Source organism: Ovis canadensis, chromosome 3 (assembly GCF_042477335.2).
Source record: "Ovis canadensis isolate MfBH-ARS-UI-01 breed Bighorn chromosome 3, ARS-UI_OviCan_v2, whole genome shotgun sequence".
In the NCBI taxonomy this organism is placed as follows: Eukaryota; Metazoa; Chordata; class Mammalia; order Artiodactyla; family Bovidae; genus Ovis; species Ovis canadensis.
Genome location: NC_091247.1, coordinates 191,436,795 through 191,461,262, shown reverse-complemented (window position 1 = coordinate 191,461,262; position 24,468 = coordinate 191,436,795). Strand labels below are relative to the sequence as shown.

General features: G+C 36.6%; 1 protein-coding gene across 2 annotated transcripts in view; it reads right to left on the bottom strand.

Moving 5' to 3' along the window:
- ERGIC2 (ERGIC and golgi 2) overlaps positions 1-17,675 on the bottom strand; it is a 42,472-nt gene extending 24,797 nt beyond the window's left edge. Inside the window, exons 1-6 of one of the 2 annotated variants that reach the window (XM_069585462.1) lie at positions 17,515-17,616; positions 17,018-17,206; positions 8,292-8,434; positions 6,530-6,638; positions 4,615-4,661; positions 3,023-3,093 (exon numbers count right to left, since the gene is read on the bottom strand). In XM_069585462.1, coding sequence (XP_069441563.1) covers positions 3,023-3,093; positions 4,615-4,661; positions 6,530-6,638; positions 8,292-8,397 — 333 coding nt within the window. In that variant the 5' untranslated portion in view covers positions 8,398-8,434; positions 17,018-17,206; positions 17,515-17,616. Of the gene's footprint in view, positions 1-3,022; positions 3,094-4,614; positions 4,662-6,529; positions 6,639-8,291; positions 8,435-17,017; positions 17,207-17,514 lie in introns of both variants that reach the window. The other variant, XM_069585461.1, reaches the window with a different exon arrangement.
- Positions 17,676-24,468: the final 6,793 nt, after the last annotated feature.

Here is a 24,468-nt window from a genome sequence, read left to right as displayed (position 1 = left end):
AGAGACTTAATAAATGTAAAGAGTGACAGACACTCAGAATATGGAGACTGCTAGAAAATATCATAAATAAATTTCAGAGGATAAGCTCAAGATGACATTTCCTCAAATCCTCACAATGCTTAAAGAAACAGAAAAATGAGGACACAAACTATATCATTGTTTTGAATTATTTTAAATTAGCATCCCCCTGCTGGAAATTTTTAAAAACTTATGCAAGCCAGCATACAAGGGAGACTAAATTGAGAAAATAGCCCAACACATAATTAATTTCATGAGACAAGAAAAGTTCATGCAAGCAGCAATTAAATTGCCAATTCACAGTAAAAGGGGAAACAGGTGATAAAAGACAATAACACACTTGAGGAAAAGACAGCGTCCATCCTAAGAACACTTTCAATAATTCGATCAATGCCAGAGACTGAATTCCACAGCAGTATTATTCCCAGCTTATATGTGACCTGGACAGTAATATCAATTAAGCAAAATTACTGCCACAGCTGCTGGCTACTGAGGACAGTCACACCAGTTAAACAAAAAAGGAATTACCTTAGCTAAATTTAACCCATCAAAAAAGAAACACGGAAAAGAAACACTGTGGTGCCCTAGTGATGCACTCTGCCATCCTGAACCCAGTGTGACTTCTTCCTTTCTTTTCAAAAACTTCTGAAGCTTTAACTTAGAAGAAGCATAGCCTACTTCAACTCTCAATCAGTTATTTGGCCATGCATTTTCCCATCCAAAAGAACAAGAAAACAGACAAAAAAGATTCATTAATTTGAAGGACGTGGTCAATCTGAGGTCCAAGGCCTAATTTTCCTCTATGATACCATTTCTAAAAATAAGAAAAAAAGTTTTTCTAATATCTCTCAATGAGATTTAACATCATGAAGATAGAAAAAATAGAGTGATCTGCAATATATTAGAGGTGGGAAGTAGAATCACTGAATTTTAAAACATAATGAAGGCATTGAAAAAAAAGATTGATTCAGAAGTCAGAGGCAAAGTTCAAAATATTCATCTTATGCAGGAGTTGATAAAATATTGAGAACCACTCCAGGAAAGGCAACATCATTTGATAAGAATCTTTAAAAGCAGAAGCAAAAGTATTATTCTGAGTATCTTTAAAGCAAACCAACAACCAAAAAAGACTTAAAAATTCAGACCACTAATATCACCAAAAGCCAAAAACAACTGAAGGAGATCTACATTTGGATATATAGGATAAATATCTGAATGTCAAAAGGAAAGGAAAGAAAGCATGAAAGTAGATAAATACATTCCCTACAAGGAAAAAAATATTGTGCCAGAAGGCAATAAAGGAATGTCCACAAAGCTGAGTGCGAAGTATCATAAAGCAAGAATTCTATCCTCAGCCAACTTTACATGTATGAACAACGGAATGACAGAATGGCAGTCTGCCACAAAACATAATCCTCATATTCCTAAAAAAAAAAAAATTATTTTATACTGGACTATAGCTGATTAACAATGTTATGATAGTTTCAGGTGGACAGCAAACGGACTCAGCCATACATATACATGTATCCATTCTCCCCCAAACTCCCCTCCCAACCAGGCTGCCATATAACGTTGAGTAGAGCTCCCTGTATTATAGGGTAGGATCTTGTTGTTCATCTATTTTAAATATAGTAGAGTGTACATGTCCATCCCAATATTCTTTCTGTGATAAAGAAGCCACAAAAAGTCCCTTAAAAAATGATCAACAAAAATAAAGAAACAAAGAAGTGTAGAAAATAACAGCAGTAAAACTCAGTTAAAGTTGAAGAATTATTCCTAAAATAGTATGAAATGTAATAAAAATGTGAACGTGCCTGACAATAATCACCACCCAAACTTCCAGATAACAGTATGCAGTAACACAGTACCTGATTTTGTAAGGTAACTAATCTCATTAAAAATTACTGTGATATCAATTTTTTGAGTGGAGTAAAGGAGTTAGGAAGTAGAGAGATTCAGAGTGACACTAACAAAAGTAACTTTTTCTTTAGAAAACTTTATTTTAAAAGTGTGTATGAAAAGGCATAAATACATTTTATTGCTATAAACTAAAAATAACTTGGTAATCAAAACTAACCTAAGGGCTTCCTTTTTCTCCTCCACACATTCAGTTACTTCTAATCCTCCATCACCTTTAGTCTTCACTTTCCAATTTTGTTTATAGAGAGTTCACAACTGTCAATGGTAAACAAAACAACTCAAGAATGCATGAGTAAACTTAAGTACCACAAAGCCAACAGAGTAGCCAGCAGACAAACTAGCTGGGAGTTCTGTACGTTCTTCTCTAAAGCTTCTTTAGGCCTAGTTCTGATCAGGACCTGTTATTACCTGCCCCTGTAATGTGATATCTGCCCCTACAATGTGCTGGTGTCTTCTGATAAATCAGTTTTATTACGCACAACTTGTGCAATGAAAACGATAAGACAATGTCAGTATTTCACCAGGTCTAGGAAATGGAGGTGTGAAGGTAGGTGAAAAAAAGTAAATGTATATAAAATTCTCCTCTTAGATACTGCTTCATTCTTGATTACATGAGAAATGTAGCTCAGACATTTTTAAGGACTTAAATCTGGTAAAAGAAGAATACAAATAGGACACAGAATTTCTAAATCATCAGAAAAAAAGGAATGTCATCACTCTAGCAACTGTATAAATGAGATAAAGAACTGTTAGGAAGAATTAACAAAAAAGATAAAATAAGTACAAGGTTATTGTTATAGAGGTTTATCCAAAGTCTAACAATAGTTATCTCAAGGCTTTAGTATCAAATATAACTTTTTTCTTCCCCTAAACGTTTACAAAGGAAATGTATCACTTTTATTTTCTTGTTTTATTTTTTACTGAAGTATAGCTGACTTACATTGTCATTCATGACTCCTGAATTAAGAAAATGTATTTTTTAAAAAATTAGCTCAGACAAAACTAAAAGCAAATATCAAAACTGTTTTCAAGGGAAAAATTCCTCAAAGCATACAACTGAAAATGACATGTGAATCAAACTTACTGGTTCATAAACTAGACCATCGGCAGATGCAACCATTGTTTCTGCTAAATCCAATACATCTGCTCCAACATCTGCATTTAAAAAAAAAATTAGAAGTTTTATATTCTATGCTCAGAACCAAACTATGTGATATAAACTAACAAAATAAGATGAATAATAGAAAACTCACAAATATGTAGGGTCACTTTCCTATACTGCTTATTTATTCAAGTTAAAACAGTAGTAGTATATAGTTTTGGTGGAAATAACTTCAAAAATTAATAATGCTTTTTCTACTTTTTACTCGGTGAGAAAGATGACTTGGAATCTCACAGTAAAAATAGTATAAACTTAACTGAACTGAAGAGCTTTGCAAAAACTGGCAATAAACTAATCACAGTATTAAATGGCTGCTGAACAAAATATTAATGACAATAATTATTTTTAGAGATTAAAAAAAATCTTAAGGCAAAGCTACTGATGACATTTAAATAGTCAACAAATAGGGAAAATTTATCTTGAAAAGGGTAAAATTTTATTGGTATTCAAACATCTATAATAAAGCAAAATATGATAATTTGGTATTAATACTAACTCAATAGTTTAGATACAAAATATTTCTTTTATCTTAAAACCACTAACATAAGAAAATATAAATGGAAAAGGAAAACAGATTTAGATGAAATCTCTTAGAAATAAATTTCCTTAACTGGATATAATGAGTTTACAACTTTAAAAACTTTTGTTTGAATTACTGAATTCTTGGTCTCTACTTTTCAAGCAGTACTTTACATACAATTTAAGATGAAAAAGCATCCTCATTTCTAAGAGCAATACTGATTCAAACAGTATCTATCTGGAATAAAAACATTTTTTCACTTCTACCAGTATAATTAAGTGAAGCCAGTGAAGAAAACAGAAAACGGTAACACCACCATTAACTTAAAAGATTTGAATCTGTGTGCAAAAGTAAAAGTAAAGGGTTGTAAATTTAAACAGTGATAGGATATGTTTGTGGAAGGTGGGTGTAAAAACTGGTACTCCAAACAAGATATACCTAAACTAGAACTTTGACTTATCAAAATTTCCTCCAATTTTCTTTCATTTTAATCATACTAATGTAAAAGTTAAATCTCTTCATGGAGAAGAAATTTAAAAAATAAAAGCTGTGGAGAAAAACATTCTTATTTGCATTGTTAAATAACACTACAACAGTATTTTACAATATCATAAAGGGAAAATAAAGTTAAAACAACCAGTATTTTTTACTTTTTACTAGCAATTATCTGGAGGAGGCAATGGCAACCCACTCCAGTACTCTTGCCTGGACAACCCCATGGATGGAGAAGCCTGGTAGGCTGCAGTCCATGGGGTTGCTAAGAGTCAGACACGACTGAGTGACTTCACTCTCACTTTTTACTTTCATGCATTGGAGAAGGAAATGGCAACCCACTCCAGTATTCTTGCCTGGGGAATCCCAGGGATGGGGGAGCCTGGTGGGCTGCCATCTATGGGGTCGCACAGAGTTGGACATGGCTGAAGTGACTTAGCAGCAGCAGCAATTATTTAACCATAACTTATATATGCATTCATCAAGTTAAAGATGTACTTACATTGACACTTCATGGCAACAGTAATATCTATATTGATTCTCAATTTGCTAAAAAATGAAAAGGAAACATTATAATATATTAATTGATCAATAAAACATGAGCAATAAAAATCAACTGATCTATGAAAAACTTGAACTTCACACAGAATACGTCAGTTAGAACTTGTATAGCATTTCATATGGCCAAAACAAAGGCTCTTCAAAAGTAACAATTCTATTTTGTAATTATTCCAAAAGCCATTCTGACTTACAAGTTTTAAACACAGTATCCTTTAATTAAATGGCAAGTTTACAACTGAGAAGTCTAAGCAACTCAGAAAAAAGTATTAACCTCTGTTTACATAAATCTTATATAGACTATGTGACTAAAGAATGTAAAACTTTCAAAATCAAAAGGTAGGAATTGAAAGTCTTTCTTCCCTTATCAAATAAATGCCATACATCCACCATTATGCCTGATATGCTACAAATAGCACAATCTTTATTCTTTATCATGGACCTATAAAATGGACAGCGTCAGTTCTACAGATAAGCAATGGTATTTACAGAAGTATAAATGCATGCCTAGTTTAAGACCAGATAACCACGGAAGTGGCATACTGGAAACTAGGTCTGTGTAAGTCAAAATAAATGTACCAAAATTACTAGAAAAAAAGAAATCTGATTCTTAAAATTTTGCATGGCCTTTTAAAAAGACTCACTCAATGCCTTATTTTCAAATGATCAGTTCAAATCAAACTAATTTTCAAAAAGAATTAAGCACCAAGAAAACAGAATGAGTACAATCAGTATTAGTCCTGTCTGTCCTGTGCCTCCTATCAAAACTTTTTTTCACCCTAATAATTTTCATCTGGTTTCAACAGAGAGTCTGGATTTTTAATATTTCATGTAGTCTTAAAGTTGTCTAGAGTTCAGACTGTAGTCAAATAACCCTGGAGTTTAGGCTCACGAGATTTTATAGGAACCAGAAAATGAAGCCAAGTGGACAGGCTTCTGGGCATCCCCATTACACTTGAGGTGAACTACATGACTTCATTTGTAAAGAAGAAAAAGTGTTTCACTGGGGCTAAAAAAATAAATAAATGAGAAAAACAACAAATTCCTTAAAAACTAATGCCATTAAGAATAATATTGATGTTACAGATCACAAAACTAAGGCCCAAAAAAGCCAGCTACATGACTTGCCCAAGGTTACAAAGGACCTATTACAAATGTTGACTGACTGAATTCTCATTGATCTGAAGAGGACAGTAGTATAAATATTATCCCCATTTTACAGAAAAGAAAACTGAAGCACATGCAGATACAGAGTTAGTCAGTTCTCAAAAGTCACACACCAAGTAACTGGCAGATCTGGGACTGAAATTGCGAAGTAAATGTTTCCTGCCATCTAGTGCAACCTACATGTTATAAACCTGTTATCTCCAATCAACTAAAAAATCCAAATGATATGAATAAAGTATGTTTTGTTTCCTAATTAAGATACTATTATTTTCAAAGGCTTAAAAGTGATGTTTACCTTAAAATATAGTTTATACATAATTTACAACAATCAAGCTTTAAGTATAAACAATGTTACCATAATTTGTTTTCCAGCTCAGGCAGATCAGTAAGATATTTCAAAATCTAAAGAGTAAACAGTTTCAAAACATCAAACAATTTCCATCTTTTCAACTTCTAAGGAAAAATACATTCTGTTCTCCTAACCTTTTTAAACAAATATATAAACAATCAGAGAACCTCTCTTTTATAATTGAACCAGTATGCAAATGATTCTAAAATATTTTACCTAATTCATAATGAGAATTTTTAAGGACTATTTCTTCAGAATTAAAATAAACTATGTATAAAATTAAACCATTTTATTTTCAGAACAATTTAAATCTAAAGGCATTTCAAAAAATAAAAGCAGTTACCTAGAAAAATCCTTGTCTACTTCATATTCATACTTCATCCATGTATCTTGATATACTGAAAATTCCATTATAGTTAATAAAGCCATAGTGGTAAATGCTATTAGAGAAACTGAGAAACCAACAAAAAAGAAAGAATTAAAATAATTTTAAAAAGGTAAACAGCAGGAAACTGAGATTAAAATTAGCAAAGAATACCCTAATATAATTGCCATGTGAATGAATACTGTAAAAGATTTTTCTTAAAATATTAAAAAAATTTTTCTAAAACAACTTAAAAATGAGTATTTAATGAACACAAACATTTGCATTATTGAGAAAGCATGTTATTTCTTCAGTATTAAGGACATTTCTCACTAAATGGATCTGTCAAAATTACACAAAGACACAAAACTTTTACCTTGTTACAAACAGCAGAGTCACAGATATGATAAATGATAAAAGTAAGGAAGTTTCACAACACAAATTTGAAAGTAGTCCCCTCAAATTAAAAATGGCATCCATGCTGTAGCCCAATTAAAATAACAAAAAAACAGCCTAATTTCTTAGATCTTGAGAGTTCACAATCTGTGCCAGAAAGTCAAATAAAATCTCCATCGCTGCTTACCAAAGTAGATAGATAAAACTCTATCTACTTGGAAATCTCCCAAATATTTCACTTCATTTTAAAAGATCTAATTAAAAGAAAAAGCACTATCATCTACTATGACAAAAAACACTTAAAATGGACAGTGTAACAAGAACTTGTACTATGTTCATTGACAAAGTTAATCACAGATTAGAAATAGCAAATAATGTAAACTTTACCAAATTATTTTACCAAATGAAATGTGAATCTTATGAGAAATATACTGTTTTATTAGTTCTTCACATAGAAAAAAGTTATAGTAAATACTGTTACATTTTTCTGATATATTTCATTACTATTTTATTTAACAAATCTCTCTCTCTGTACCAGGCACTGCTCTGAGTATTTTATAAATATTAACTTATTTAATTGCTACTGCAACTCCACCAGGTAAACACTGATAACATCCTCATTTTGTGTAAGAAGAAACTAAAGCATAGACAGGTTGAGGAACTTTCTCAAGATCAAGTATTTAGGAAGGGGCAGAGGTGGAATTTAAATCCAGACAGTCTGATTCCAAAGTCTAAGCTCTTAACTTACTGCCCTATTCTACCTTTCTTTAGTAATGTGAAATTTAAGAATTTTATTATCATATCTAAAGTGACTTACTCTTAACCAAAACAGACTAGGGCAGTTTCAACATCATTAAATAACTTCAATTCTATCTACATATAAAAATCTTAATAATAATTCAAGAGCACCAAAGCAGTATAACTGAATTAATTTGTTCAGTTATGCTTTAATAAACACTGCTAAATGCATAGGCTGCTCTGGGTTGGATGCCAAAAAGCATATACAGAAGAATAAATTTAAGGCAAATAGTGTGACATGAGGACAGACCAGCTATAAAGTTACTTTGATGAGTTTAAAGTTACTTTAAAATTCACTGATGAGTTCTTCCTCATAGTGACATTTCTGTAAGTTCTTTTTTTGGGGAAAGAAAGGTTTTTTTAACCTTTTTTCTTCTTTTTTTCATTGGTGTATAACTGTCCTCCAATGTGTTAGAGTGACGTGAATCAGCTATATGCATGCATACACTCCCCCGTCATGGACATGCCTTCACCCCCCCACCCTCACTACCATGCTAACTCAGAAGATGAACTTCCTGAAGGAGTTCTGATTTGAACTGATACTCACCTGTACCCCCACTGGCTGAAGTCTCCACATAGCTCTCAGGAACCTTTGGAAAGGCATCCAACTCTTTCACCAAACTTAAGGTTTTCCTCCGATTCAGTCGCCTCATCTTCAGGAAAACCTTCTTCTTCTTTCATATAGTCATGCTAAGAAATTTAAAAAAATGAATAAATGCATCCTTCAGAAAGATTAAAAGGTTGATTTTATTTTTAGATAACTGGCAAATGTCCTTGGAACATTCTCATTCCTCCTCAAGGGAAAAAAAAGCTTAACACTATTCTTTCTCCACTCCCACCCTGACAAAAAGTACTAATGAAAGGTAATTTACACACACTAACACATTTAACAGCTAAATAATGTGAAAAGCTACTCAATCATATTTGTAATATTTGAATATACAAATTAAAATGGTTATTCTCTTAAATTAACAAAACATACAAAAATAACACATTTCCATTAAAGGATGACAATGAAGTAAAATAGACATGCTCATATATTGCTAACAACAACATAAATAATCACCACTCCTCTTTTCACCACATAAATTCCTCTTTTAGGAATGTATCCTAAGGAAAATATATGTGTTGTGAACAAAAATTTCATTATGAGGGTATTTCACAAAACCCTCACATCCAATATACAAATTTAGTGAATTAAAAGTTCTGAATCTAAGTAAGCACTGAAAATCTTATAAAAGAAAATACAATAATGTACAAAAATACTCGTAACACATTAAGAATAGAAGGCCATATTCCAGTTTTATTAGATGCAGGGAAAAAGATACTTGGGGAGAAAAACTGAAAGCCTATACACAAAATGTTTTAAGTAGATAATGGGAGAATTTTGTTCTCTTTACAAAATTTTGAACTTTACAAATTATCTATTTTTATAATAAAAATATTATTTAAAAATTGACTGCTTGCTATTCTCCTTTTGATCATTATGCCAACTATATCTAAAATATGCAAGCCATAAAATAACTGAAATCACAAATATTTATAGAATTTTATATGGCTGATTTATATAAATATTATAGGTGATACTACAAGCATTACCCAAATCAAAGCTGTACTGATAAAATTAACACCTAATAGAAAGAGTCTATTGGTTGTAAAGTCACTAAAAAAAAAACCCAGTGTCTAGAAGAAAGCAGAAAGACTTATCTAAAATCTAAATAGTATTAATACAGAAAGAAAAGACCAAAGAAAGAGTATTCATGGAGAAAAAGGAGACCAGAGAGGTAAAAATTGGCAGGAATCACAAACACTGCCCAAAAGAGAGCAAGCCCTAACCAGGGGCACTACTTAATCAGTCCATGCAGGATCCACGGCCCTAACATGAAGCTGAATGCATTAAAGGGCTGATTTTATTTGCTATTACAAACATCCAACTTACTCCCCTTGCTGATTCCATGTTTAAAAGTGGCCTTCAGATTATAATTTGGTTTTCATATACATGGTTTTCCTAAGAAAAAAAAGAACATGTAGACAATAGAGAAGACAGAGTTTGATTCCCATGATAGATGTGAATTAAAGCTTCTGAGTGTTTATTAAGCATAAGCCATGGCTCCTCATGTTTGTTCAACTCAGTAATCAAATTTATTTTCTATACCCACTTAGCAGTAATAGCACCAAGACTGATCCTTCTTCCATCTTTCAAATTTCTACTCATTCTCTCCTACAGGAGTTAAATAATAAATACGTTCAAGCCACTTAACTTTAAAACAAAACTCTCAAGGTAAGCTCAAAACCAACTCAACTCTGGCTACTGCTCCAGTGTTCTTGCCTTGAAAACCCCATGAACAGTATAAAAAGGCAAAAAGATATGACACTTAAAGGAATGAGTTGTCTCCATTCATATCCTGAGACTAATTCCTCGGTTCTCAACTAAATTTGCTCTCAGCAAGGTCATCAACAATTTCCTTAGTAACAAATCCAATGGACAATTTTGGCCTTAATTCAGTTTTGCTTCTGAGAGAATACATTTTCTCACTTGTTCATCACTTCTTTTCCCTCTTGAAAGTCTCATACCTTGGCTGAGGTAATACTACATTCCTGATTTGGCTTATTTTGCAGATTCTTCCTCTCAGATTCTGCACTAGGCCCTTCCCTCAACCTCCACACTCCCCAAGTGGTCTCCCATTCCTTCCATTTCCATCAACACGTTGATTCCTCTCGAATTTTTATTACCAGTCCAAATCTTTCTGCAGACCCTCCACACTTTCCCCAAGTGGTCTCCCATTCCTTCCATTTCCATCAACACATTGATTCCTCTCAAATTTTTATTACCAGTCCAAATCTTTCTGCAGACATGAATATCTTTCTGCCTTCTATTACATTTTCATTGGAGCACTGGAAAGACAATTTAGAGTAAATATGCCTAAAAATAAACACTTCACCCTACCAAACATGTTTCTCCTCCTGTGTCCCTAAATTAATGATGACACATGCATCCAAATGCACAAGCTAGAAACATGGATTTCATCCTTAAACTCTTCTTAAATTTCTCACAATTCTAACTTTTCCAGGCCCAGAGAAATTCCTTACTAGGATCCTAGTCTCAGCTGCCATAATCTATCTCTGCATTGCTTCAAATGATCTTCAAACCTTCGATTCACTCTCTATATGACAATCAATAATATTCTTAATACATAAAACTCATTATGTAAGTTTCATTTTAAAATATTTACATAGGTTCCCATTACATTTAAAGAGTTTGAAATCTATCCCAACATGTTTTACAAAGCACTGAAAACACAGACCCTGCTTACCTCTCTTCAAAACCCAGTTTCTCAAAGTCTTAGTTCCAACCTTACAAAATCACTTTCTATTCCTTAAACACACTATTCTGTCTACTAGAAATATCCTCCCCCTCTTACCCACCTCTACATTTGGCTAACTTTCTTCACATCTCAGTCTAAACATTTCCCTCAAGGAGGAAAAACCTTCAATGACCTCAACCATGAGTTACTGCATTTGCTCCTAGAACACTGTAGTTTTAGCACACTATTTCTACCTGCTTGTTTTCTCCATAGTAATGTTAAGGCAGGGACCATGGGTAACTTAGTTTTTGTATCTTCAATGCACATGAGGTTACCTGATAAATATTTATGGAAGGAAGAAAAGAAGGTAGGTGGGAAATTCGCCATTAACATTCATGATAGCACAGCTTTCCAATCAAAACATCCATACTTAGATAAGTATGTAAAAATATAAGATCTACAAGTATAAATCACTATAGTATATCCCCAGCACCTTTAACAGTGGTTGGCTCATAGTAGCTATAGCATTGTTGAGCAAAAGAATAAAACTGTGAATTTTATTTTCTAAACATTCTATGTATTTTAATAAGCCTTACAAATGCTTTCTTATAAATTGAATCTAAGTATAAAGATATGGCAGGCAAGTAGTTGGTTTTCCCAACACTCTAATATTCATACAGCCTATCCAGTACTCCTCCCTTAATCATCTAACTAGTGTACTCACTGGCTATCTCCCTCTCCCATTTCTAGTTTCTACAACTGCACAGCCTGACCCAGAGAACACATAGAGGGCACTCTCACTGGCTCTCCCCAAACAGACTAGAAAAGCTGACAACAGGCCATGTTCCTGGTGAACTGGCGGGGGTCTCACCTTCCCCTCAAGACAGCTCTATTCTACACTTGAGCACCTGCCACTCTGCTGCTCTTCTCTCATTCTTATTACCTCAACACTAACCTACACCCGAGAAGTTCGTTCCACCTCGAAAATTGCCAGTCTGCTCTATAGAGCCACTATTTTGATATGAACAAGTCATCTGTTAACTTCTAGTTTTTCTAAAAGCAAGCCTTCTACCTGCTATTTATGAAACTTGACATTCTTCTAGTGGCATTTCTCTTTGAATCCGACTTCTTTTCTGAGACTCACAGGTAAAGTAGCGGTAGGTTTCAACATGATTTCTTGACCATTTCTTCCCTTTTTAAGTCTATCTTCTAATAATAATAAACACACATACTATACAGAATTATAGCTAACTTTCATATTATGTACCCAACTCTTTGAGACCCCATGGACTGTAGCCCGCCAGGCTCCTCTGTCCATGGGATTCTCCAAGTAAGAATACTGGAGTGGGTTGCCATGCCCTCCTCCAAGGGATCTTCCCAACCCAGGGATCGAACCTCGGTCTATACTTCTCTCTTTCCCCATCCCATGACACTCTGGCACTCACTCACAGTGATGTCATGTAAACATAACATTTATTCTCCAATCATCTCCATCTTAATTCTATACAAAGTCACACATGAACAAGGTCACATTTTGGCTCCTCTGAACTTTTAAAATTGTGTGTGTGTGTTTTAGTTGCTCAGTCGTGTCCAACTCTTTGCGAATCCATGGACTTTAGCCCACCAGACTCCTCTGTCCATGGGATTCTCCAGGCAAGACTACTGGAGTGAGCTGTCATCCCCTTCTATAGGGGATCTTCCCAACCCAGGAATCAAACCAAGGTCTCCCACATTGCAGGCAGATTCTTTACCATTTGAGCTACCCAGGAAGCTCAAATTTAAAATTGCTCTGGCTGCTAATACCCAAAACACGAATTTTCTTCTCCGAGCAGAAACAATTATCCTTGCAGTTCTTTAATTTCTCGACTAGGGAAAAACCTACTCTTCACTTTCCCTGGGTTCTCAATCCCTTGGATTCCTCCCCATCATGCAGTTCCACTGCTCCCATTCCCACTGATTTGCTTCTCCATCCAGCTGTTAGCCATTTTCAAAAACACATTTAGAAAGACCCTAGACCAGTGATTTCCAGAGCCACAGGACTGCTATTCTGTCACAAAAGTTTCTAATCTGTACCTACTAAATGAAAAAAGCAATGATAATATAAGAATTTTTAAAGTTAAATTTATTCAATTTTAAAAAAATCTGTCTTTTATTCTGAAATTATTTCCTTTCCTTGTTTTTAATGTGCCAAATATCCTTTCTTCGGTGAAATGATAAAGCAGACAGAAAGTTTTTTGTTTTGTTTTTGGATGTCTTTCTTTAATAAAATTAAAAACTTCAATTCTACTTTAGCCCTTAAGTCCAGCCCCTTTCCCTGATTTCTATATACTTTTTGTGCCGGTTAACAAAATTTAGAAGCCATTATGCTAGATTCCTTTGCCCAGTGGTTTTCATAATTTGACAATCTCCAGTACCATATCTTCAATTTCTCTCCTATACTGCTGTGTATACTAAAAAATAAAACACATAAGCTCTACTAAGTCATTGATAACAACTGAGACTAAAACAATGCTTTGAAAAACTGCATAAGAAATATGAAACCAACTTTCATGCTGGAACACAGGCACATATTATCAACACTCAATCTAAGTAATGCCACACAGCCAGTATTTCATCATCTGTGTCCATGTAAATACAATGAGACTATCAGATGCTTTGCCAAAATTAAAATACAGAATTCATGACACTTCTATGGCTCCATTACATTTAATTATTGCTTCAAACAAAAAGAAAAGAAGGGAGGTAGGAATTGTGGAGACACAATTTATTCCTGCTACTCATACTTTATGAGCTAACTTCTATTTTTAACATATATTTGACAATATGAAAAATATTTAGTTGGTTAATACATATGCATTGTTGTGAGCTGAACTATGCCTCCCAAAAGGATACATCCAAGTCCTAATCCCTGGTATCTGTGAATAGGTCTTATTTGAAAATAGCTGGGTTTTCAAAAATACAACTAGTTAAGATGAGATCACACCATATTAAGGTGGCCCCAAATCCAATGAGGGTTTCCCTTGTGGCTCAGCTGGTAAAGAATCCACTGACAATGTGGGAGACCTGGGTTCGATCCCTGGGTTGGGAAGATCCCCTGGAGAAGGGAAAGACTACCCACTCCAGTACTCTGGCCTGGAGAATTCCATGGACTATATATAGTCCATGAGGTGGCAAAGAGTCGGACATCCAATGGCCAGTGCCTTAATGACAAGCCATATGAGGATACACAGACACACTGGGGACTATGCCATCTGAAGACAAGTACAGATTACAGTGATGAAACTACAAGCCCAAATGTTAGAACAGGCAAGGAAGGTTTCTTTCCTAGAGCTGTCAGAGGCAATATGGCCCTGCTGACATCTTTATTTCAGTCTGGTGGCCTCCAGAATTGAAAGAAAACAAATTTCTATTTTTTTAAACCAGGCAGATGGTAATTTGCTAAGTCAGCCCTGTGAAATTAACACAAGTCATTAACAAGAATGAGAAAGGAGGTGGAATAAATACTATCCAGGCTGCCACTGAACTTCAGAAATGAAAAACAAAACTATGACTTATCTGTAAATTTAAGCCACTTAATAATACTGCATTAGAATACAAAAGAAAAAAAAATTTATGAAAGATAACTTAGTTTCACTTTACAGCACTATGGGCTTCCCTGGTGGCTCAGAGGTTAAAGCGTCTGCCTGGAATGCAGGAGACCCGGGATTGATCCCTGGGTCAGGAAGATCCCCTGGAGAAGGAAATGGCAACCCACTCCAGTACTCTTGCCTGGAGAATCCCATGGAGGGAGGAGCCTGGTAGGCTACAGTCCATGGGGTCGCAAAGAGTCGGACACGACTGAGCGACTTCACTTCACTTCACTTACAGCACTAGATATCAAAAAAGTACTCATTCTTTTTTACTTTAAAACTTTTTACAATAGAGTAAAACGTTTAATAATTACAGTTATTTACACTAACATAATTCAAGCAAATCTAACAACCTTCCAAGTGATATTTTTAAAAAATGTTTACTTGGAAGCAAATAAGATGGTATAAATGTGAGTTCTGTGACTGGAAATGCTTGGGGTTCTTCTAGGCACTTAATAGCTATGTGATAAATTTGAAAAGATCCTCAACTTCTCACAATTCTCTATTATAATTTTATTTTAAAAGGAGGGATGGAGACATAATGGTTTACCTCACAGTTTTTAATCAAGATAAAAATGAGTCATTTGACAAATGTCTATGTCCAATTTTCAAAAGAAATGCAAAAACTTATAAGATAGCTGAGATTTGTTAAAGTCTTTAGGAAGGTGGAAAGATTTTCTGAATTAGTTGATAATACCATGAATAGCTGAGTTTGATCCCTGGGTGAGGACGATTCCCTGGAGAAGGAAATGGCACCCCACTCCAGCACTCTTGCCTGAAAAATCTCATGGTCGGAGAAGCCTGGTAGGCTACAGTCCATGGGGTCACAAAGAGTCGGACACGACTGAGCAACTTCACTTCACTTCACCATGAATAGACTGAGAATTATGTAAATTGATAGAATAAATGTTGAGAGACATCGAGTGCTGGCAACACAAGTTGGATGCACCTAATAACAAGATGAAGCAAGGTTTGACTCCAGTAAGTACTCAATAAAAGCACACAAAATTGAATTAAGAAAGTAAGGCAAGTGTGAAGAAAAGGTCAGTGACACATGAAATATACTGACAATAGAATGAAAGTCCCCAAAAGCAAGGAGAATGGGTTACCAAGGCACTAGGTCACTGACCTAGACTGAGGTAAGACTGCATGAAGTAGTAGAAAGAAGAAATCTGTACCTTAGTAATTAAAGAGAGGATAACAGCTTAAGAAAGCAAGCAGTTGGAAGATGGAGCTTAAGCACAAATTAACCATATAGACTGAAAAGTATAATCAATTTCGGAATTAAAGAAATTACTTTAAAAAGCATCTTCTTCATTCTATATTTTGGCTAAGTACAAAAGCAACATTTTGTGAGTAGGTATGTAAGATAGAAAACAAAAATTAAAAATTAACAAGAGATAACACTTTGAGCACCACCACCCACCTTCTGAGTCTGGTATTATTATTTCCATTTTGCAGATAAGGAAACTAAAGTACAAAGAGGTTAATTTATCCATCAGGACATTAAGAGGCAGAATCATAATATTGAAAAACTGTTCAAAACGATTTATAGCAGGCATAGACTGCCTAAAAAATAACTTCTATTAAAAATAAGTTTCACCATTTCTTCCAATTAAATCACTAACCCTAAAGGAAATTTATCATTTTCTTTCTTTCTTTCTTTTCCTGTTATTGTTCCAAGTCAGTACTAATTACCTCTGAGACTTTAAAGCTTGGTATATTTTTATGATTTGTACCCTCAATTATAACAATCAGCTGCGACTGAATTTTACCATCACAAAGAAAGAAATTCACTCCCTCTTCTTCCCCTAAAGAAAATCATGAAATTTCTTTTTTTCATGTTTTTCCCCTAAGAGACCCGGAATAATTGCAACAATGTGGAGATATCAATAAACAAATTAAGTAAACAAACATACCTACTACACTCTTCAGTGAACAAACCTGATTCATTTCTTTATAATAGCTGTATACTAGAGTACAGTGAGATATTTAAATACAATTGCAAACAAGTAAATCCCATTTTTAACTGTATCTTTGACTGCTTCTGAAGGCCCGTCTTGCAACATTTTAACAGATATTATGTAACTTTGCGTTGTCCTGAGGGCATTAAATCCTAAATATAAAAGTTACAAGAACACCTTTTCTCAAACAATGACCTACTAATTCTATATACTACCAATACCCAAGGGTATTCTCTACCACGAGTTGACTGTTACCTAACGAGGGTTTCTTAACTCTCGAGGGTTTCAGAAAAGTACTGACACTCGAACCTCTCTCTCTTATAGCATCTCGTCCTATCCTAACCCCCTTCTCATTTTCTTAAGCGGTGCGCGAACCTCCTGAGGAGAGGCTAAGAAGATCTAGGTCTTTCTCAGACAGAGAGCAACTTGCTGCGAAGAATCAGGTATTTGTCTGAACGGGGATGGAAGCCAGACACCCGGGAAATCCGGACACCATCAGGCAGGTCTTCACAACGTGGGACCCTCGTCGCCTGAGGACGGAAGGAGCCACCGGGGCACGGGGCGCTGTAAGAAGCAATGGGCCAGGGTCAGAAGCTACGGGGAAATACCTAAACTCCTTCAAGTTGTAAGACAGCGCAGAAACACTGAACCGGAGAAAGAGATTCCCGACGCAGCGCTGCCCAGGATCCTGCCAGTAACGCCCCCGGGAAGATAGGTAGAGCGGCTCCCAGGTCCGGCCCGTTCTCCAGAAGAGAGGAATTAAGACAGGGAACAATCCTATAACTGGCTCTCATTACTTTAACCACATTCATGCCCTGAACAGCCCTGGAGCAAGCGAGAGAACAGCACCCAGCAGGGTTTCATTATTTTACCTTGTGTTACGGTCCCAGCCGACCGCCATGTTTCACAGAAGCCCGGGTGGCCCGGGCTCCCATTTACCCGGAAATATCGCGAGAACAGAAGCCACTACCACCGTTGAAAACGTCAACACGGAGTTGGTGTAGCGCTCTCGCGATATTCCTTTTGCTGACGAAGTGCTCTGTAAATCAAGAGGCGTGGTTCAAGTTAAAGGGGTGTGGCTAAACAGAAGAGAGATTTAAATATATTTCAGTTATACCCATTTGGCTAATACGGAAGTAACTTCTCCAGAGAGGGATTTGTATTCTACCAATTTGGAAACCTGGGGCTTCCCAACTAGCGCGACTGGTAAAGAATCTGCCTGCCAATGCAGGAGAGGCAAGAGACGAGGGTTTAATCCCCGAGTCGTGAAGATCTCCCGGAGTAGAAAGTGTCAACTCACTCCAGTATTCTTCGCTGGAAAATTCCACGGATAGAGCAGCCTGGCAGGCTATATAGTCCATAGGGTCGCAAAGAGTAGGACTCCACTGAACGAGGGAGCGGGGCATGCACACCCGCATAGGCACGCATACAAAAAGTTGGAGACCACAAAACGAATCTCACGCAGGAATTAACATTTACAGCCCTAAATGTATCACTCCTCCAAAAATCTCGTCACGTTTTGTGCAGTCTTTCTTTACCTCTTTTATTTTCTTCTGTCAAGAACGTTTAAACTTTCCTTTTAAGACCAGGTAACAATTATTTATTAAATGTTTGTCTGTGGGTTGGCCAAAAAGTTCGTTCTGATATTTCCGTAATATCTTATGGGAAAATGCAAACGAACTTTTTGGCCAACAATTAGTAAACTCCATAAGAAAGTACATCCGGTCTACAAAGATTCTGATGTACCTATCTATAGGGCAGCAAAGGAGATGCAGACATAGAGAACAGACTTTTGAACACAGTAGGGGAGAAAGAGGGTTGGATGATTTGAGAGAGTGGCATTGAAACAGGTGTATTACCATATGTAAAGCGGGAATTTACTGTATGACACAGGGAACCCAAAGCTGGTGCTGTGACATCCTAGGAGGTGGGATGCGGAGGAAGGTGAGAGGGAGAGTTAAGAGGCAAGGGAACATATGTATACCCATGGTTGATTCATGTTGATGTGTGGCAGAAGCCATCACAATATTGTAATTATCCTCCAATTAAAAATTAAATTTAAAAAAGGACATCTGTCTCTGTCAATCTTATATCACCAGTACATTTCTATGCACTCAAATATTTATTGAGAAAGAAAATTAATGCTTCATTCAGCTTTTCCAAACACTTCCTATCATAACAGGCAACAGAAGGGACTTTGAAAAGAAAGGGTTCAAGAGCAAGCCCATGTGTTACCGGATTTTCCAAACACTGAGATTTCAATTTTAAGATTTATTGACCAAAAATTCTCACAAAAAGATAATAATGACTAATTCTTAGGGGGTATACAGCACTTTTTCCCCCCTGTAAGCAATATTTATATGTTTTACTGTCTGTATCTCATTTAACCCTCACAATATTATTCACTTACTAGATATGGAAATAGAGATAAGTGGCAGTGAAGTAATTTACCCAAAGTCAGATAGCTAGGAGATGCAGAAAAATCTTGACCACAGAACTAAACTGCCTTTCAAAGGAGAAATCATTCTATTTAATTAACACTTACTGAAATATAAAATTTTACTAAATTTAAAATATCCTAGCAAATAAGGGCAAAGAATTTCCACTGATGGAATTTCACTTCCAGACTTTCATCTCAGGATTATCCCCAAAACTTTAAACCACCCCTAAATTGATTTAAAGCTTAAATTGATATTTAAGAAGAAACACAGTGGGGTGGTTAAGATCACAGACACTGAGCCAGGATTTCTTGGGCTAAAATTCCAGTTAAATCACTTACTAGGCTGTGACCTTAGGCATATTATTTTATCTCTTTGGTCCTCTTTTGTTTATCTATAAAACGGCACAATAATGTATCAAAGATTGTTACAAGGACTAAGTTTAGTTCAGTTCAGTCCCTCAGTCAGGTCCGACTCTTTGTGACCCCATGAATCGCAGCAGGCCAGGCCTCCCTGTCCATCACCAACTCCCAGAGTTCACTCAGACTCGCGTCCATTGAGTCAGTAATGCCATCCAGCCATCTCATCCTTGGTCGTCCCATTCTTCTGCCCCCAATCCCTCCCAGCATCAAAGTCTTTTCCAATGAGTCAACTCTTCGCATGAGGTGGTCAAAGTACTGGAATTTCAGCTTTAGCATCATTCCTTCCAAAGAAATCCCAGGGTTGATCTTCAGAATGGACTGGTTGGATCTCCTTGCAGTCCAAGGGACTCTCAAGAGTCTTCTCCAACACCACACTTCAAAAGCATCAATTCTTCGGTGCTCAGCCTTCTTCACAGTCCAACTCTCACATCCATACATGACCACTGGAAAAACCATAGCCTTGACTAGACGAAACTTAGTCAGCAAAGTAATATCTCTGCTTTTGAATATGCTATCTAGGTTGGTCATAACTTTTCTTCCAAGGAGTAAGCATCTTTTTATTTCATGGCTGCAATCACCATCTGCAGTGATTTTGGAGCCCCCAAAAATAAAGTCTGGCACTGTTTCCACTGTTTCTCCATCTATTTCCCATGGAATGATGGGACCGGATGCCATGATGTTCGTTTTCTGAATGTTGAGCTTTAAGCCAAGTTTTTCACTCTCCTCTTTCACTTTCATCAAGAGGCTTTTTAGTTCCTCTTCACTTTCTGCCATAAGGGTGGTGTCATCTGCATATCTGAGGTTATTGATACTTCTCCTAGCAATCTTGATTCCAGCTTGTGTTTCTTCCAGCCCAGCATTTCTCATGATGTACTATGCATATAAATTAAATAAGCAGGGTGACAATATACAGCCTTGACATACTCCTTTTCCTATTTGGAACCAGTCTGTTGTTTCATGTCCAGTTCTAACTGTTGCTTCCTGGCCTGCATACAGATTTCTCAAGAGGCAGGTCAGGTGGTCTAGTATTCCCATCACTTTCAGAATTTTCCACAGTTTCTTGTGATCCCCACAGTCAAAGGCTTTGGCATAGTCAATAAAGCAGAAATAGATGTTTTTCTGGAACTCTTGCTTTTTCCATGATCCAGCGGATGTTGGCAATTTGATCTCTGGTTCCTCTGCCTTTTCTCAAACCAGCTTGAACATCAGGAAGTTCACAGTTCACGTATTGCTGAAGCCTAGCTTCGAGAATTTTGAGCATTACTTTACTAGTGTGAGAGATGAGTGCAATTGTGTGGTAGTTTGAGCATTCTTTGGCATTGCCTTTCTTTGAGATTGGAATGAAATCTGACCTTTTCCAGTCCTGTGGCCATTGCTGAGTTTTCCAAATTTGCTGGCATATTGAGTGCAGCACTTTCACAGCATCATCTTTCAGGATCTGAAATAGCTCTACTGCAATTCCATCACCTCCACTAGCTTTGTTTGTAGTGATGCTTTCTAAGGCCCACTTGACTTCACATTCCACGATGACTGGTTCTAGATGAGTGATTACACCATCATGATTATCCGGGTCATGAAGATCCTTTTTGTACAATTCTTCTGTGTATTCTTGCCATCTCTTCTTAATATCTTCTGCTTCTGTTAGGTCCATACCATTTCTGTCCTTTATCGAGCCCATCTTTGCATGGAATGTTCCCTTGGTATCTCTAATTTTCTTGAAGAGATCTCTAGTCTTTCCCGTTCTGTTGTTTTCCTCTATTTCTTTGCATTCATCGCTGAAGAAGGCTTTCTTATCTCTTCTTGCTATTCTTTGGAACTCTGCATTCAGATGCTTATATCTTTCCTTTTTTCCTTTGCTTTTCGCTTCTCTTCTTTTCACAGCTATTTGTAAGGCCTCCCCAGACAGCCATTTTGCTTTTTTGCATTTCTTTTCCATGGGGATGGTCTTGATCCCTGTCTCCTGTACAATGTCACGAACCTCATTCCATTGTTCATCAGGCACTCTATCTATCAGATCTAGGCTCTGAAATCTATTTCTCACTTCCACTGTATAATCATAAGGGATTTGACTTAGGTCATACCTGAATGGTCTAGCGGTTTCCCTGCTTTCTTCAATTTAAGCCTGAATTTGGTAATAAGGAGCTCATGATCTGAGCCACAGTCAGCTCCTGGTCTTGTTTTTGTTGACTGTATGGAGCTTCTCCATCTTTGGCTGCAGAGAATTTAATCAATCTGATTTCGGTGTTGACCATCTGGTGATGTCCATGTGTAGTCTTCTCTTGTGTTGTTGGAAGAGGGTGTTTGCTATGACCAGTGCATTTTCTTGGCAAAATCTATTAGTCTTTGCCCTGCTTCATTCCGTATTCCAAGGCCCAATTTGCCTGTTTACTCCAGGTGTCTCTTGACTTCCTACTTTTTCATTCCAGTCCCCTATAATGAAAAGGACATCGTTTTGGGGTGTTAGTTCTAAAAGGTCTTGTAGGTCTTCATAGAACCTTTCAACTTCAGCTTCTTCAGCATTACTGGTTGGGGCATAGACTTGGATTACTGTGATATTGAATGGTTTGCCTTGGAAATGAACAGAGATCATTCTGTCATTTTTCAGATTGCATCCCAGTACTGCATTTCAGACTCTTCTGTTGACCATAATGGCTACTCCACTTCTTCTGAGGGATTCCTGCCCTCAGTAGTAGATATAATGGTCATCTGAGTTAAATTCACCCATTCCAGTCCATTTTAGTTTGCTGATTCCTAGAATGTCAAGGTTCACTCTTGCCATCTCTGTTTGACCACTTCCAATTTGCCTTGATTCACGGACCTGACATTCCAGGTTCCGATGCAATATTGCTCTTTATGGCATTGGACCTTGCTTCTATCACCAGTCACATCCACAGCTGGGTATTGTTTTTGCTTTGGCTCCATCCCTTCATTCTTTCTGGAGTTATTTCTCCAGTGACCTCCAGTAGCATATTGGGCACCTACTGACCTGGGGAGTTCCTCTTTCAGTATCCCATCATTTTGCCTTATCATACTGTTCAATGAGTTAATATATATCTAAAGTGTTTCTTTTTAAATTTTATTTATTTTAATTGGAGGCTAATTACTTTATAATATTGTGGTGGTTTTTGCCATACATTGACGTGAGTCAGCCATGGGTATACATGCGTCCCTCATCCTGAAATCCCTCCCACCACCCTTCCCCTCCCATCCCTCTGGGTTGTCCCAGTGCACTGGCTTTGAATACCCTGTTTCATGCATTGAACTTGGACTGGTCATCTATTTCACATATGATAATATGCATGATTCAGTGCTATTCTTGCAAATCATCCCACCCTCTTTCTCCCACAGAGTCCTGAAGTCTGTTCTTTATATCTGTGTCTCTGTTACTGTTACCCTCGTGTAGAGGGTCATTGTTACCATCTTTCTAAATGCCATATATATGTGTTAATATACTGTATTGGTGTTTTTCTTTCTGACTTACTTCACTCTGTATAATAGATTCCAGTTTCATTCACCTCATTAGAACTGATTTAAATGTGTTCTTTTCAATAACTGAGTAGTTTGTGACATTGTACAAGAGGTAGTGATCAAGACCATCCCCAAGAAAAAGAGATGAAAAAATGCAAAATGATTGACTGACGAGGCCTTACAAATAGCTGTGAAAAGAAGAAAAGCTAAAGGCAAAGGAGAAAAGGAAAGATATACCTATTTGAATGCAGAGTTCAAAGAATAGCCAGGAGAGATAAGAAAGCCTTCCTCAGTGATCAATGCAAAGACATAAAGGAAAACAATGAAAAAGAGAATGAGAAAGACTAGAGATCTCCTCAAGAAAATTAGAGATACCAAGGGAACATTTCATGCAAAGATGACCACAATAAAGGATAGAAACCTAACAGAAACAGAAGATATTAAGAGGTGGCAAGAATACACAGAAAAACTATACAAAAATAATCATGACCCAGATAACCATGATGGTGTGATCACTCACCTAGAGCCAGACATCCTGAAATGCAAAGTCAAGTAGGCCTTAGGAAGCATCACTATGAACAAAGTCAGTGTAGGTAATGGAATTCCAGCTGAGCTATTTCAAATCCTAAAAGATGATGCTGTGAAAGTGCTGTACTCAATATACCCACAAATCTGGAAAACTCAGCAGTGGCCACAGGACTGGAAAAGGTCAGTTTTCATTCCAATCCCAAAGAAAGGCAATGCCAAAGAATGTTCACACTACTGCACAATTGCACTCATCTCACAGGCTAGCAAAGTAATGCTCAAAATTCTCCAAGACAGGCAGGCTTCAACAGTACATGAACGATGAACTTCCAGATGTTCAAGCTGGATTTAGAAAGGGCAGAGGAACCAGAGATCAAATTGCCAACATCTACTGGATCATCAAAAAAGCAAGGGAGTTCCAGAAAAACATCTATTTCTGCTTTATTGACCACACCAAAGCCTTTGACTGTGTAGATCACAACAAACTGTGGAAAATTCTGAAAGACATGGGAATACCAGACCACCTGACCTGCCTCCTGAGAAATATGTATGCAGGTCAAGAAGTGACATTTAGAACTGGACATGGAACAACAGATTGGTTCCAAATAGGAAAAGGAGTACGTCAAGGCTGTACATTGTCACCCTGCTTATTTAACTTATATGCAGAGTACATCATGAGAAATGCAGGCTGGAAGAAGCACAAGCTGGAATCAAGATTGCCAGGAGAAATACCAATAACCTCAGATACGCAGATGACATGACCCTTATGGCAGAAAGTGAAGAAGGACTAAAGAGCCTCTTGATGAAAGTGAAAGAGGAGAGTGAAAACATTGGCTTAAAACTCAACATTCAGAAAACTAAGATCATAGCATCTGGTCCCATCATTTCATGGGAAATAGATGGGGAACCAGTGGAAACAGTGAAAGCACTGCAAATGGTGACTGCAGCCATGAAATTAAAAGAAGCTTGCTCC